At 46.3% G+C, this 13,058-nt stretch overlaps 1 protein-coding gene across 1 annotated transcript; it reads right to left on the reverse strand.

Moving 5' to 3' along the window:
- Positions 1-360: 360 nt before the first annotated feature.
- LOC135815276 (ribosomal oxygenase 1-like) lies at positions 361-12,315 on the reverse strand. Its single transcript, XM_065328552.1, has 15 exons — positions 11,624-12,315; positions 11,003-11,102; positions 10,589-10,702; positions 8,291-8,397; positions 7,934-8,041; positions 7,712-7,746; positions 7,330-7,424; positions 6,745-6,828; positions 6,247-6,351; positions 5,789-5,881; positions 5,514-5,562; positions 5,129-5,246; positions 3,048-3,147; positions 2,565-2,651; positions 361-1,057 (listed from the first exon to the last, which is right to left on the reverse strand). The coding sequence occupies exons 1-15, from the start codon at positions 12,232-12,234 to the stop codon at positions 977-979; spliced, it is 1,887 nt and encodes a 628-aa protein (XP_065184624.1). The 5' UTR covers positions 12,235-12,315; the 3' UTR covers positions 361-976.
- Between the last annotated feature and the right edge of the window lie 743 nt (positions 12,316-13,058).

Consider the following 13,058-nt stretch of genomic DNA (forward strand, 5'->3'; position numbering starts at 1 on the left):
GCATGCACCGTGGGGTTGTCGCTTAATTACTGTACTTGGTTTACATGCGGCCCGCCAAGATTCGGTTTATTATAATTTTTATAAACGAAAACTGTTCGCTACAAATGTCAATTTACATTTTGGTATGGGTTCCAACAGGGACATGGACAATGGTTCGCTATATCACGAAATTCGCTATATGCGAGTCCTGTAGTAGCGGAGCTCGTAGTGGTGATGGAGGAGGTTGACTGATGCCATCGGTGATAGTGCACCGGTGATGATCTTACATGACTGTGCGCTTACATCATACATGTACTGATGTAGTGCCACAATTCGTGGTAATCGCGGTCGTCCCCAACACCAACACACGATACCAGAGGCTCAGGAAATCAGGACCTTTATTCGGATACTTGAACAGTAGAACTCGTAACAAAAGCAGCATGGAATAGCGGCAGCAATTCAGTGAACACAGAACTCCCTGCGTATCATCAAGACATGGCAACGCTAAAAAGCAACAGAAGTCCAGCACGTGCAAGGATGCAGAAGGATGCAGAAGGATGCAGAAGGATGATTGTCATTGAAGTGCAGCACGTACAAAGCAAAAGCTAAGCTCAGGAATCAAGTGTTGGCAGATGCGAGATGGCAGCCCGGAAAGTAAAGAGGAGTAGATGTCTGCAGAAACTTCATATCAAGATTCGCATGGTTTCATGCGTGCGCGCGCTTGTGCATCAAGCATAACTTTATGGAGAGGGAGTACCATGGGCAGCTGAATATGTATCAGGTCTCAATAAAAAAAGAAGATAACTAGGTATGGCAACCATTGTAACTGGGCATGATGAAACTCTACCCGAGCTGCGAGAGGAGTGAGAAAAGATAAAACACAGGCAAAGCTTAAAAACAAGATCTTGTACAGACGCAGGCAGGCAGCAGTATAACTTGATGTTGTGCAGCAACTCTAGAAAAAAAAAAGAATAGAAGAATCCGAATGTCCTCTTCATCAGACGTAGTCTGCCGTACCACCGAGAGGCCTCTCTGTCATCACGAGTCCACTGCGATACAACACAGCGGCAAGCTCCAGCTGCAGAGAGGGAAAAAACAGAGACCGGATTCAAGCATAGGTGCAGCCACGTGCAGCAATGTTCAAATACACCACCGGCTCTGCAAAGAAGCAACAATAACTCGTACCTTCAAGTATAAAGTGAACTATCAGGCTACAAATACAACACGAAACTGTCTTCGGCCACCACCTCATGGTGCAGAAGACCTCCTGGGGGCATTGACAGTGCTCAGCAGACTGACTTCACATGAATGCTGGCCAGGGCAAGTCGGAGGTCAACCGGTGACAGCAGTACCCTGCAGTCTGCGCCAGCATGGACAGCTTTCAATGCGTTGCTGTCGAAGTCTTCTGTTCCTGCAAAGAGTTCAATTGGGCGCTGCCCTGTGATTGACTCATCACCCACGGAAATGTCAACTGTGTACGTCATTCTGCAGAAGTGACTGGACCATTCGGAAAGCATCAGCCTTGGATCAACGCCTGTTGTACTGTACCAGGCAATCTATGCCAAAATCAATGGTTATTGTTATCTGCCGGCCAGTTGCGTTTTTTCAGGTGGAAATTTTGACTGAATGTCATGAATGATAATACCATCTTGCAGTATTTCCAAGCTACTTGACATTCTCCCCGAGAAAAACTGTGTGCCCTCTTACCCGGAACAGAGCTTCAAAAATACCCCCCCCCCTCCCCGGGTGTATAATTCCTGATCACTATATAGGAGCCTGCTCGGCAGAATTCCTTCATTGTATCATAGTTGGTGTCATGCCATAAAATCCTTCCAAAAGTTGCAGCCAAACGGGGGGTCACCTACCTAAACTGCGAAATTAAACCGAGTCCACCACATGCACAAGCTGACGACGGTGCTTGATGGATCATGAGAGGGACAAGGAGCATTTTTCGCTTCCTTCACTCTTCATCGCCTTCTTTCGCCAGAGCAGACAACCTGAGTCAGCTATCTTCAAAAAATCAATTAACCGTTTGGACATTCGACAGTGCCATGGACATTCACATCATTACTTCTTGTGCTTTACTCGAAGATAATTTCAACTGATTGACGAGATCGAGAATGCGTCGAGTGTGCATTTCTCGTAGACTTCCACCGACACCAGAGTGCCCTTACTTTCCCGCCGATGTCCATTAACGGATTCTTCAAGAAAGCGCCTGTTCATGTTTTGAGAGTACTAGCACGTCCGGGATTTCAAAAATCTTCGAACCTTCATGTGAGAAGTAACGCACAGTAAGCACTTCTATGCCGACAGGACAAAATGATCTCAAAAACTCAAGCCTGGGGCTAGGAGCGGCTCCAAGTACGGCTTCCAGAAATCGCAACCTCGGATGACGCCATGTTGGGATTTGAGTGATTTGAGCGCTGGATTAATGCCAGATGCATCCTCTTGGGGGTTAAAGACTACTGATACAAGGCATGCACGATGATGTAATTCTCACAACCTCTATATTCGAGAAGAGAAGCACAGGGTAAGCCAGTGAGAAAAGCGACGCTACCTTCCTGGATACACTACAGAAACCTTACCTTTGCATCGTCGGTTTCAGCTGGTAGATTCTCGACAGTAACAAATTCTGGATATTGATCTTGCAAGTACTCAAGAGCCTCAGCATACTGATGAGATGAAACGGGCAACACACACACATACACATACACACACACACACACACAGAGGAAACAAAACCCATTTAGGCAGCTGACCCAAGCGAAAAGCAGCGAACAAGAATGATACCCTGTAGAGTTGTGAAGTGTGCATTGAATGAATACGTTATCTAGGCTCACAGAGCAAACGGCATTGGAAATGAGACTCCTACATAAGTACGGAAGCATGCTTTCATACCCGGGTTTTGAACAATCAAACTAGCTACACAAAACATTGGTTGGGGTATCCAGCACGGCATCCAGGAGGGCATCCGCACCTCGGCCGGATAAACGTAGAGGACATGAATGGGAGACGAGCAATTTGCAGCACAGCACATACAGCACACACACACACAGCACAGTCAGTACCTCAAGATCTAGCTCCAGAGTCTGCGGATCTTTCTGCTTGTACACGCGAGAGTTGTGCACAGTCGTGCAAACAACAAGACAGTCATCACCGGGTGTTAACCTAATGAGAAAGCGTGCACACGCACGCACACACACACACACACACACGCATGCACACACACACACACACACACACACACACACACAGAGTCACAGGCACACGCTCAATGTGAGGAACAATTTCGGTTTCACGTTGAACTAGATAGAAATTTCATTACTCATTACCCTGGATTTAAAATCAGTTCAACCGCTTCATATACATGTAGATCCATACACTAGTACGATACATGTGGAATCCTGGAAATACGGATTCAAATCATCAATCTAGTAAAAAAAACAAAACAATCATGCACTCAATCTATTCAGTATCTCGACAAAGCAGGCTCCATAATACTGCACGTCGACAAATTTTCGGCCCATTCAAATTTCCCAGGGCTAAAACCCATTTCGACCGCATCAAAAATTTTCAGCCTATATGCTGCCGCCTGTATACACTGACCCACTGAACCTTGCAAAACAAATTTTCGGCCAAACATGACCAGGCCGAAAATAGCCGAAAATAAAATTAATATGCGCCGAATTTTCGTTGACTTACAGCAGCATGCACATTATTGTTAGTGAGGTGCTGCTGGATTCTAAATTTGTGAGCAGTACATGATGTTGTGAAATGATGTGTTGTTTTCCTGTGTGATGGCATTCCCCAAACTGTCTCGTCTAGTCGCGTGCATGTGTGATATGAGCATGCGCGATTTTGTAGTCGAGAGTCCTTTTGTCAGTCTTCTTGTTCGTCCCTTTGAGTGTTGTCTCCATTTCCGTAATGTCAATAATAATTATGTAAACCAAACTAGTCTTGTCCTTTGTGTCCTGCGTCCCGGGGAACGGAATGGCTGTGATTCCGTTACAACGTGGTGCCGAAACCCGGGACGCAGAGGATGAGTTAGTTTGTAGTGAGTCTGTTCGTCGTCGTCAACAACTAATACAAGTAATAGTACAACTAGAGAGTAAGCGTGGGGATGGAGGAGAGACGAGGAGCTGGTGGAAGCGGAAGAAGACGCGGAGAGGAGGCAGAGAAGGTGGTGGACCGGCAGAAGCTGGGGACTGGAGCCTGGGACGGCAGGTACCGCATGGAGCGTGTGGCCGTGGCTCGCCAGAGGCCAGTGGATGAGTCTGGCATCACCGACTGTGTGTCGTCCTTGTTGTTCGTCTTGTTGTCTTGCTCGCTGTGTTGTTCTCTCTCTGTTCAGTTCGTTGCTTGTTGCTGTGTTGTTTCAGTTTGGTTGTTGTCGGTCTGTTGCTCTTCTATTCGTTCTGTTGTTCTCCGTTGTTTTTGTTGTAGATTTATTTGGTGCGGCTGTGCGCATGTTATTATTTTGTTGGAGCTTCGGCTCCCGTGTTTCGGTTGGCCTTGTGTGGCTTGTGTGGCGTGGCCTGGTTGTAGAGCGTCGGCTCTAGGTTTTTGTTTGGCCCTGTTTCGTGGCCCGGATATTATTTTAGAGCGTCGGCTCTAAAGTTTTCGTTTTTCTGTTCTGCTGTGGTTCCTTTTGTTGTTGTGCATGTGGAACGTGGTGTCGGTTTATTATTTTGTGGAATGTCATCAAGGGGGCAGGTGTTGTGAAATGATGTGTTGTTTTCCTGTGTGATGGCATTCCCCAAACTGTCTCGTCTAGTCGCGTGCATGTGTGATATGAGCATGCGCGATTTTGTAGTCGAGAGTCCTTTTGTCAGTCTTCTTGTTCGTCCCTTTGAGTGTTGTCTCCATTTCCGTAATGTCAATAATAATTATGTAAACCAAACTAGTCTTGTCCTTTGTGTCCTGCGTCCCGGGGAACGGAATGGCTGTGATTCCGTAACAATGAACAGGAACCAGTTATCACAACTACACAGAAACATGGACGAATGGATTAATGAGTTGGAGCCTGACATCACAATGACTCACTGAAGAGAAAGAGAGAGAGAGAGAGAGAGAGAGAGAGAGAGAGAGAGAGAGACACACACACACACACACACACAGAGCATGGATAAAAAAGGCATACCAGTTGTACCTTAGTGCGATGTGGCTCACAAGACGAATTTCCGTGTTGAGATCGACTTGCTCATGATCCATCACACATCCACTTTCCCACCGGCCACCTGACTCCACTGCTGTACAATTCTTGTCCTCTACAAACCAATCACATACATACACATATTATACGTACATACGACCAGTGGAAGTAGACTTGAGATGGATACTGCAGTGCTCATATCCATGTACTCAGATGTGTCCCGACTCCCGAGTGAAGAAGCTGTAAGAAGCCCATTTCTTGAAGTACCCTATTCAATATACGGTGTACCCTCATCAGGGGAGGGGTAGCCACAGCGACACAGCATGCTACTCAGGAGACAGTACGACAGACCACCCAAAAGATTAACATTTGTAACACTCACCTGTGTCAAGGTAAGGCGGTAGTGCTGCATGGAGGAAGTCTGCAGCCATCTACATGCCATTGCACAAGAACATAAGAAACAGAGGCCGCACAGAAATGTAAAATCATCAATACAAATATTATCTAGAATACAATCACACTTGAACTTTCAATAATAGCTACAGGCAAGTGCTGGCAAGAGGGACGGGAAGATGGTTCAAGCCTTCAAACAGACGAGGCATTCTTTCAACTCTTGAGTCAAGATTCTGAAAAAAAACACAAAACAGCACACTGTACCTCATCTGCACCCTCATCTGCCATGAGGTGATCCTTCAGTTTGTCCACCAGGTTACCCATCTGCTGGATCATGGATGCTCGCTTGGATGTGGTCTGCATGCACAAGTCAGCGGCAAAGATAATGAATGCCACACACGACGTACAGTTGGCACGTAAACGCACTGGTACACAGAAAATCACACGGCGCTTCAACAACCCTGAACACGATAGAATTTGTACACTACAGACAAGGTACCAGGTCCAAACAACCCCCTCCATTATACACTATTCATCATGGCAATGCCGAGTGGGACATTGTAGAGTCTAACATGCTAATGCTAACACCAGCACCAGCACCAACAACACTATCGTGAGAATAAAGATATGAAACAGAACAGCAACAACAAAGGAAAGTGCAAACAATGAACAAGGATAGGTACACAATCATGTACACCATGTTGTAGAACACCAACGCTTACCGATTCAGAATGGGTAGTTCCCAGATGGTGAATGTAATTTACTGGCAGTGACTTTCTAAAGTCAACATCATGCTCGATAGCCGACTCCAGCATTTGTGGGAGCACCTGAAATAATCACGAGGTGCAAATAGATGTAAGAAATTAGAATATCTGAAAATGATCAGCTCCTCAGAAAACACCAATATCAAGACCACTGCAATAATATACAACCAACAAACGGATTGACAATAAATCTAGGCCTGCACACCTTCCACACACAAATCCACAGAGAGGAGCTGGCTTGGAGCGCTCTTATGACCAACAAATAGCCATTCATCTCATGTTCACGGTAAGCCATGTATCAATGCTTTTCCTACATGGACTTCGGACACACCACATGAACAATAAAGGAAACTGTGAATCCTTCTGCATCAGACTAATAACCCTGGAAATCAGCGGAGTATCATGCTCCCACAATTCGAATACATTTACTCATACATACTTAGTACGCGTACAGACCTTTTGTAGCAGATCACCCCATGTGTTCTTCTGACAAGTAGACACAGTCATGTGCAAGGAGTGGCTATCGCCGGGCGTGTCAGCCTGGGAACAACAACAGCAACAGCAACAGCAGCAGCAGCAGCAGCAGCAGCAGCAGCAGCAACAACAACAACAACAACAACAACAACAACAACAACAACAACAACAACAACAACAACAACATTTAACACACATGAACAGAAACAACATGAAATGAACTCAGGCCGGGCTATTATACGAGTATGTGGTAGGGAGATGTAGATAGAAACAGGGAAAAGGAGAGATAAAGTGAGATAAAGAAGAGAATGAGAGAGGGAGAGAGAGAGAGAGAGAGAGAGAGAGAGAGAGAGAGAGAGAGAGAGAGAGAGAGAGAGAGGGAGGGAGAGAGAGGGAGAGAGAGAGAGAGAGAGAGAGAGAGAGAGAGAGAGAGAGAGAGAGAGAGAGAGAGAGAGAGAGAGAGGGAGGGAGGGAGAGAGAGGGAGAGAGAGAGAGAGAGAGAGAGAGAGAGAGAGAGAGAGAGAGAGAGAGAGAGAGAGAGAGCAGTAGCTCAGTGAAGGCACTTGCCTGGTGAATGGTTCCCCTTGGAAAGTAGAGCATATCACCGGGTGACAGCGTGACATCCAGAATAGGCTCACCGATCTCATCCTGAGAGAAATTCGCTGCATACACAGGAAATACCGGCATGTGAAGAACACGATAGGTCAGTCCATTCAACATAATTATGATTCAAATATGTGACTAAAGATAAACAAGCTCATCAACACGTGTAATTGAAACATACATGTAGCTGGGAGACTAAGTGCACAACTATGTATGTATCACCATTACACACAAACTGTTAACGGCATAATCAATGTATATCTACAAAACTATAAATGATATCCACTGATTAAATGAGAATGGAACACAGAAGGCAAAGCAACAAGCACAACAGAACGGTACTAACGGCTGGAAAACCTGGGTAACGTCTCCTCTTGCGACCTGCCAGTGGTGACAAATGTACACATACACACAGTGGCAAAGTCAATACTAAACATACCAATACATGGCCATTCTCACTGCAACTGCCAACACATGGCCAGACAAAATAGCAACAGGAGTTGATGCACGGAATTTGAGATAGAAAAAGAGAAGAAGAAAGGAGAGCAGCACTGGTCCCCATGCCTACCTTGGTTTGTAGAGCCTCCAGTGTTTCTTGCCTTCCAGTTGCAGTACAAACGCCTCAATGTCATCGTAGTGCGGGGCAAAGCCTTGTGAGCCGGGTGGAGTCAAGTAGCTGTGCATCAGAAACACATACAGAGCGCACAATTAGGTTCAAATGGGAGTACTAAAACATCACACGGTCACAGCAGTCTCAAACATTTAGAAGAGAACACGGAGAAATAGCATCCGCAATCAACTCAAGTCTGCCTGCGCATGCTCTTCCAATGTGAACACAAGCCGCTGAAGCACAACCGTGTACCCACTCCAACCCTGCCCACACAAACTCATTTCCACCATTGCTCCTAGCCAGTGAGTAACTCACATATTGGCCCCCACAAAGCATCCAAAGTACTCCTGCAGTGTTGAGCACAGTCTCCAGACAGGATCGGAGAATGTCTGCGGGTTGAGCAGTCGAACGGAACAGCCACTCTGCAAAGACAATACAATGTAGAACGAGAAAGACACTGATGCCCTAGTGTACAACCCAACAGGAGAATGCAATGAGAGTCAATATCATCTTCTTCGGCATGGGCAGACCCAACAACAGTCAGGTCATTTCCAGGTTTCCCTCTGCAGATATATCGCATGAAAACTACGTATGTGCTATACAGTGTATTATGAAAAGCTGACGCTGATTTTTGGCTTGTGCTTTCATCTGTAGACCGAAACCGCATTCATGTTCAAGCTGAGGACTTAACCCTTTGGAGCCCCAAAAATCCTGATAATTGTATGCGACTGCAATTACGATATACTTTTTACCTTATTTTGGTCATAACTTTGGTGCTTGTTATTGGATTTCCATAATCTTGGGCTTCCTGGAAAGCGCTCCGCGAGCAGAGTAACTACAGTGCATTTCAAAACTATAGACGCGTAGGGTTTTTGAAATATTTCAAATTTGGCTGGAACTTTTTGAGAATAGTTTTCGGAATATTGCTCAGGATCGCTCCACAATTGCCCTATTATAGTTTCTAAAGGATTGGATAACAGACGCCCAATTTGGAAAAAATTATGCACAAAGTGATCACAGATTTTATGTGGTATAGATGCTGGCATAACGGTTTTTGCCTAGGTACGCGTCTATAGTTTTGAAATGGACTGTAGAGATCAAATTCAACATCACAACAGTCACATATCCAACGCCACGGCGCCTCGAACAGTCCACAGAGCTGGATATACGAGCAAATGTCCTCAACGCCAGCCATTTCATTCTCATTCATCGTGGAATGCTCATTTTTTTGCGCTGAGTATAGTTTTATACTGGCCACGTGCAGGAAGCGTACCTGGACGAATCAGCATGTCATCCAAGGGGAAATCCCTCACTCAAGGCCAGTCACTGAGAAAAAAGTTCGACTTTTGCCGTGACTGAAATGCCGAGCGCGATATCTCTGCAACGCGGCATCGTAGCCCTTCGGCGATTGTTGCATTAGAAAGCTGAGCTCTTCGGCTTCTTCCCAGATATTTCGATTGTGGAAATCCCTCAAGTTTCGAGTGAGTTACGAACGTTTTAGTCCATCGACGGTATACCGTCGATTTTTGACTGTAAGGGCTTCAAAGGGTTAATACTGTGCCTGACTATGTGGCACACAACAGCATGGAGTGCAACACCGTGGTGCACAACAGTATGAAGCACAATGACCAACCCCAACAACAGTAACTGCAACGACAGCAATACCAACACCGCATACATGTACAGTTTGGGTTGGAGAAATCCGAGATATTGCCTGGTGGGGATCAAAACTGGACCTCAACACGCGCAGCAAAAAGAGTGCATAACCATGAGTATGCAACTGTGATCTCTTTTCTACCGGCCAGCTGCGCGCCACGCTGCCTTCATTACACTGAGCAGCTTCATTCACACACAGCGGATAATCAAAAACCGAACAACTGCATACTCTTGGGTAGCATCAGCTTGCATTTTCAAAGCATTTCCAAAAACAAGGACATGTAGGGACGTAGCGTAGAACAAGATCCTCGAGAATTTGTCCTTCTTGTCCCAGTCTCTAGGCTAGAACAGCTGGACCAGGCTAGGTGTTTGTCATGAAACATCGATTTTGTCAGATATGTTCGTGTACAAGTGTATTTGTGGCGCATTTTGTACCGTATACCCCGCAATGGCATGACAATGTTGCCCAATGCATACAAACTCCAAGTCGTGCAGGAAAAACGAAGAAGTAATGTTGCTTTGAAGCCAAAAACTCATGTCAATTGTACCTCGTTAACCCAGCAATGTATAAGTCAGCATTCTTGCCGTGTATTTCTTGATAAACCAGCATGATTTTCCGGAATCAAATATACCAGCCATACACACTACAGCAGTACATGAGACTAGCTGTAAACCAGCAGAATTCCGTCGTGCAAATGGTGGCGGGGATCACTGTACCTTGTGTAACACATGGACAGCCTGATCATAAATTCGGATCAAGGTCGCACCGTCCTTTGACTGACAAATCCATGCATGTCAGGTGTGGCACTTTTAGATGACAATGCTCGCATCCTAATCACATGAGAAAATCTGACTCTCTCATAGCCCCTGGGACCCTCCTCTAGTCTATGGTGGGGTCGGATTTCTTTGGCTCCAACTGTACATGTGTTAATATTAAATGCTACAAGCTGAACGCACCTGATAGAAATCCCAGACAACAGGTGCATAAGCAATTCCGTGCGGGTTGTGAGTCTCGCGCTTGCCATCTTGATATGTGGTGACATCCAGATTGACGCCAAACTCGAGATCTCGCTACAAACACATCATAATAAGTGCACACACACACACACACACACACACACACACACACACACACACACGCACGCACGCACGCACACACAATCATGGAGCATGGCAAGGACCTGATGAGAGAACTAAAGCTTATCTGGCAAGGAAACTCAGTTACGAACACTTCACAGTAAAACTGTTTGTCCTCTAGTGGGTAGAACTTTGAAGGTTTAGATGGTGAATGAGCACAGGTGAACGTGCTGAGAATAAAGCATGAGCACCCGGAACAAACTTGCAATGAGCTCTCTCTCTCTCTCTACTTACCGTTCTCAAGATGTTGTCCAACTCAGCTGTGCTGAATAATCCATTATAATAGTATTGTTCACGGCGGCGAAGCAAGAGCGGTTTTTCTTCCCAGATGGTTCTGCAGCACAGCGATCAGGCAACAGTCAAATTATGTTAGTGCTAGGGGAAGATTTATTCGTGGATAGTGGTGAAGGGGTCCGACAGTCCACGTTTTCGGGGATTTCAAGGACCCCTGGTCCTGGAATCCATCTGCTCCCCCCCCCCCCCCCCCCCCACCCCCGGCGCCCCTTCCATCCCTGATTTGCCCATGAACCTAGTAAGTAATGTAGTATCGTCGGGCGTATTCCACTTGATTTGCTGACTTGTGTGATAGAGTCTGCTGTGGCTTTCCAAATAGAAAAGGGGAACAAATATCACATGTTTGAGCTATTTTACAGTTCAATCACAAGAAGCGCAGGCCTTCTCACAAGCACATGCACATCACGTACAGGTTGTACGAGTCCATCTCCTACAATATAAATTTCGTAAACACCGCGGTGTGCGGGATTGCATGGCGCTAGTGTACATGGTATATTAGTACTCAGACGGAAAGTGTTTGTCGTCAAACATGATACCAGCAGATGCGACAAGTTCCCTTACTTGAAGAAATTAGAAACCTTCACAGGTTGAATCAGCCAGTTGAACATGTGCGTTGCACGATCTCTACTGTCTGGAGAAGTGTGGTGAGCTGCCAGAAATCCCTTGCAGTTGCTAGATGCCGCCGCTGCTGTTGCTGCTCCGTTTTGCTTCTTCTCTGAGCGTGATATTGCCTGCTTCTTCGGCTTAGCAATCTCATGAGACGCAGCCTGAACAGCACGGTTTGCAATCGACAAAGAGCGACGTTTCAGCTTGCTGGCTGGTGCCTCTCTGAGTGGAGTTGCCAGCACATCCAGTTGCTTTGAGGAACGAGTGCGCCTGAACAGCTGGGTTCTCAGTGACTTCTTACGCTTCCTCTTTCCTACTTGGAGATCTGCTTTGAGCAAGGCCAGAGCCAATGAATTTGACAGCTCATTGTTCCCTTTCGAGCTCTGCTCTGGAGCACAAGACCTATCAATATTACCTTCACTACTTCTACTTCTCTTCAGAGACTTTTTAGACGCCGTTGGAGTCGCTGGTGCGGTGGTGGGATCCTGCGACGGCTGAGAGGCATTCTTCAGCTTCTCCTGGTAAATACTAAAGGCAGACGCTGACTTGGTTGAAGGAACCACCATGGTTGCAGCGAAAATAGAACTCACTGATTCATTATTCAAACTGAAATAGACACAACTACGATCATTATTATACGAGTGCAGTATAGTCATGTAGTAGTAGTAGCGTGGAGATTTTTTTCATTTCCTTGCGTTTACTTTTTGGCAGTTTGAACTGCGCCATGTTTTTTATAGAAAGGGGAAGTCCCGCCTAGAACCCTGCAGGCCTGGTTGTCGTCGGAATCAGAGAGTCGTAAAATACCGGTATTTTACGACTCCCTGGTCGGAATGGTGCTCGTGCGTGATCATGGTGATAAGATTGCTGTTGTCGTGTTGTCTGTTTTTGACTTGATATGACTGATTACAAGAGTACATGAAAACCATTCCGCCGTGACAGCCACCCATCCGAGCTGCACACTCTGGTTTTCATGTAGACCTACTCTTGCTGATTATGAGTCGAGATCACCAAGATCACTGCCCTGGCTGAGCTAGCTGAGCTCAGTCTGGCTCACCGTCACACTCACAGTCACAGTGAGTGTGACCAGGTACTAGGTGACGGTGAGCCAGGGCGCCGGCGTGAGCCCCATGCCCCATGGCCATGCACTCAGTCATGCATGGTAAACGATCCCCCACGGACCCCCAGGCCCCATCCTACCACATGACCCACAAATAACTAACTAACCCCCCCCCCTTACTTAGTCCAAGGCAGGGAGTAGTACAATAATACCATTGTACTACTCCCTGGTTCAAGGAAGATCTCACGACCATGTCGCCATTTCAGAACTCGGGAGGCGCATGGAGCGCCGCCTTGGTTCGCAATGCAATGGCGGCCATGATGCCTCTACCTC

Source organism: Sycon ciliatum, chromosome 4, assembly GCF_964019385.1.
Source record: "Sycon ciliatum chromosome 4, ocSycCili1.1, whole genome shotgun sequence".
Lineage (NCBI taxonomy): Eukaryota > Metazoa > Porifera > Calcarea > Leucosolenida > Sycettidae > Sycon > Sycon ciliatum.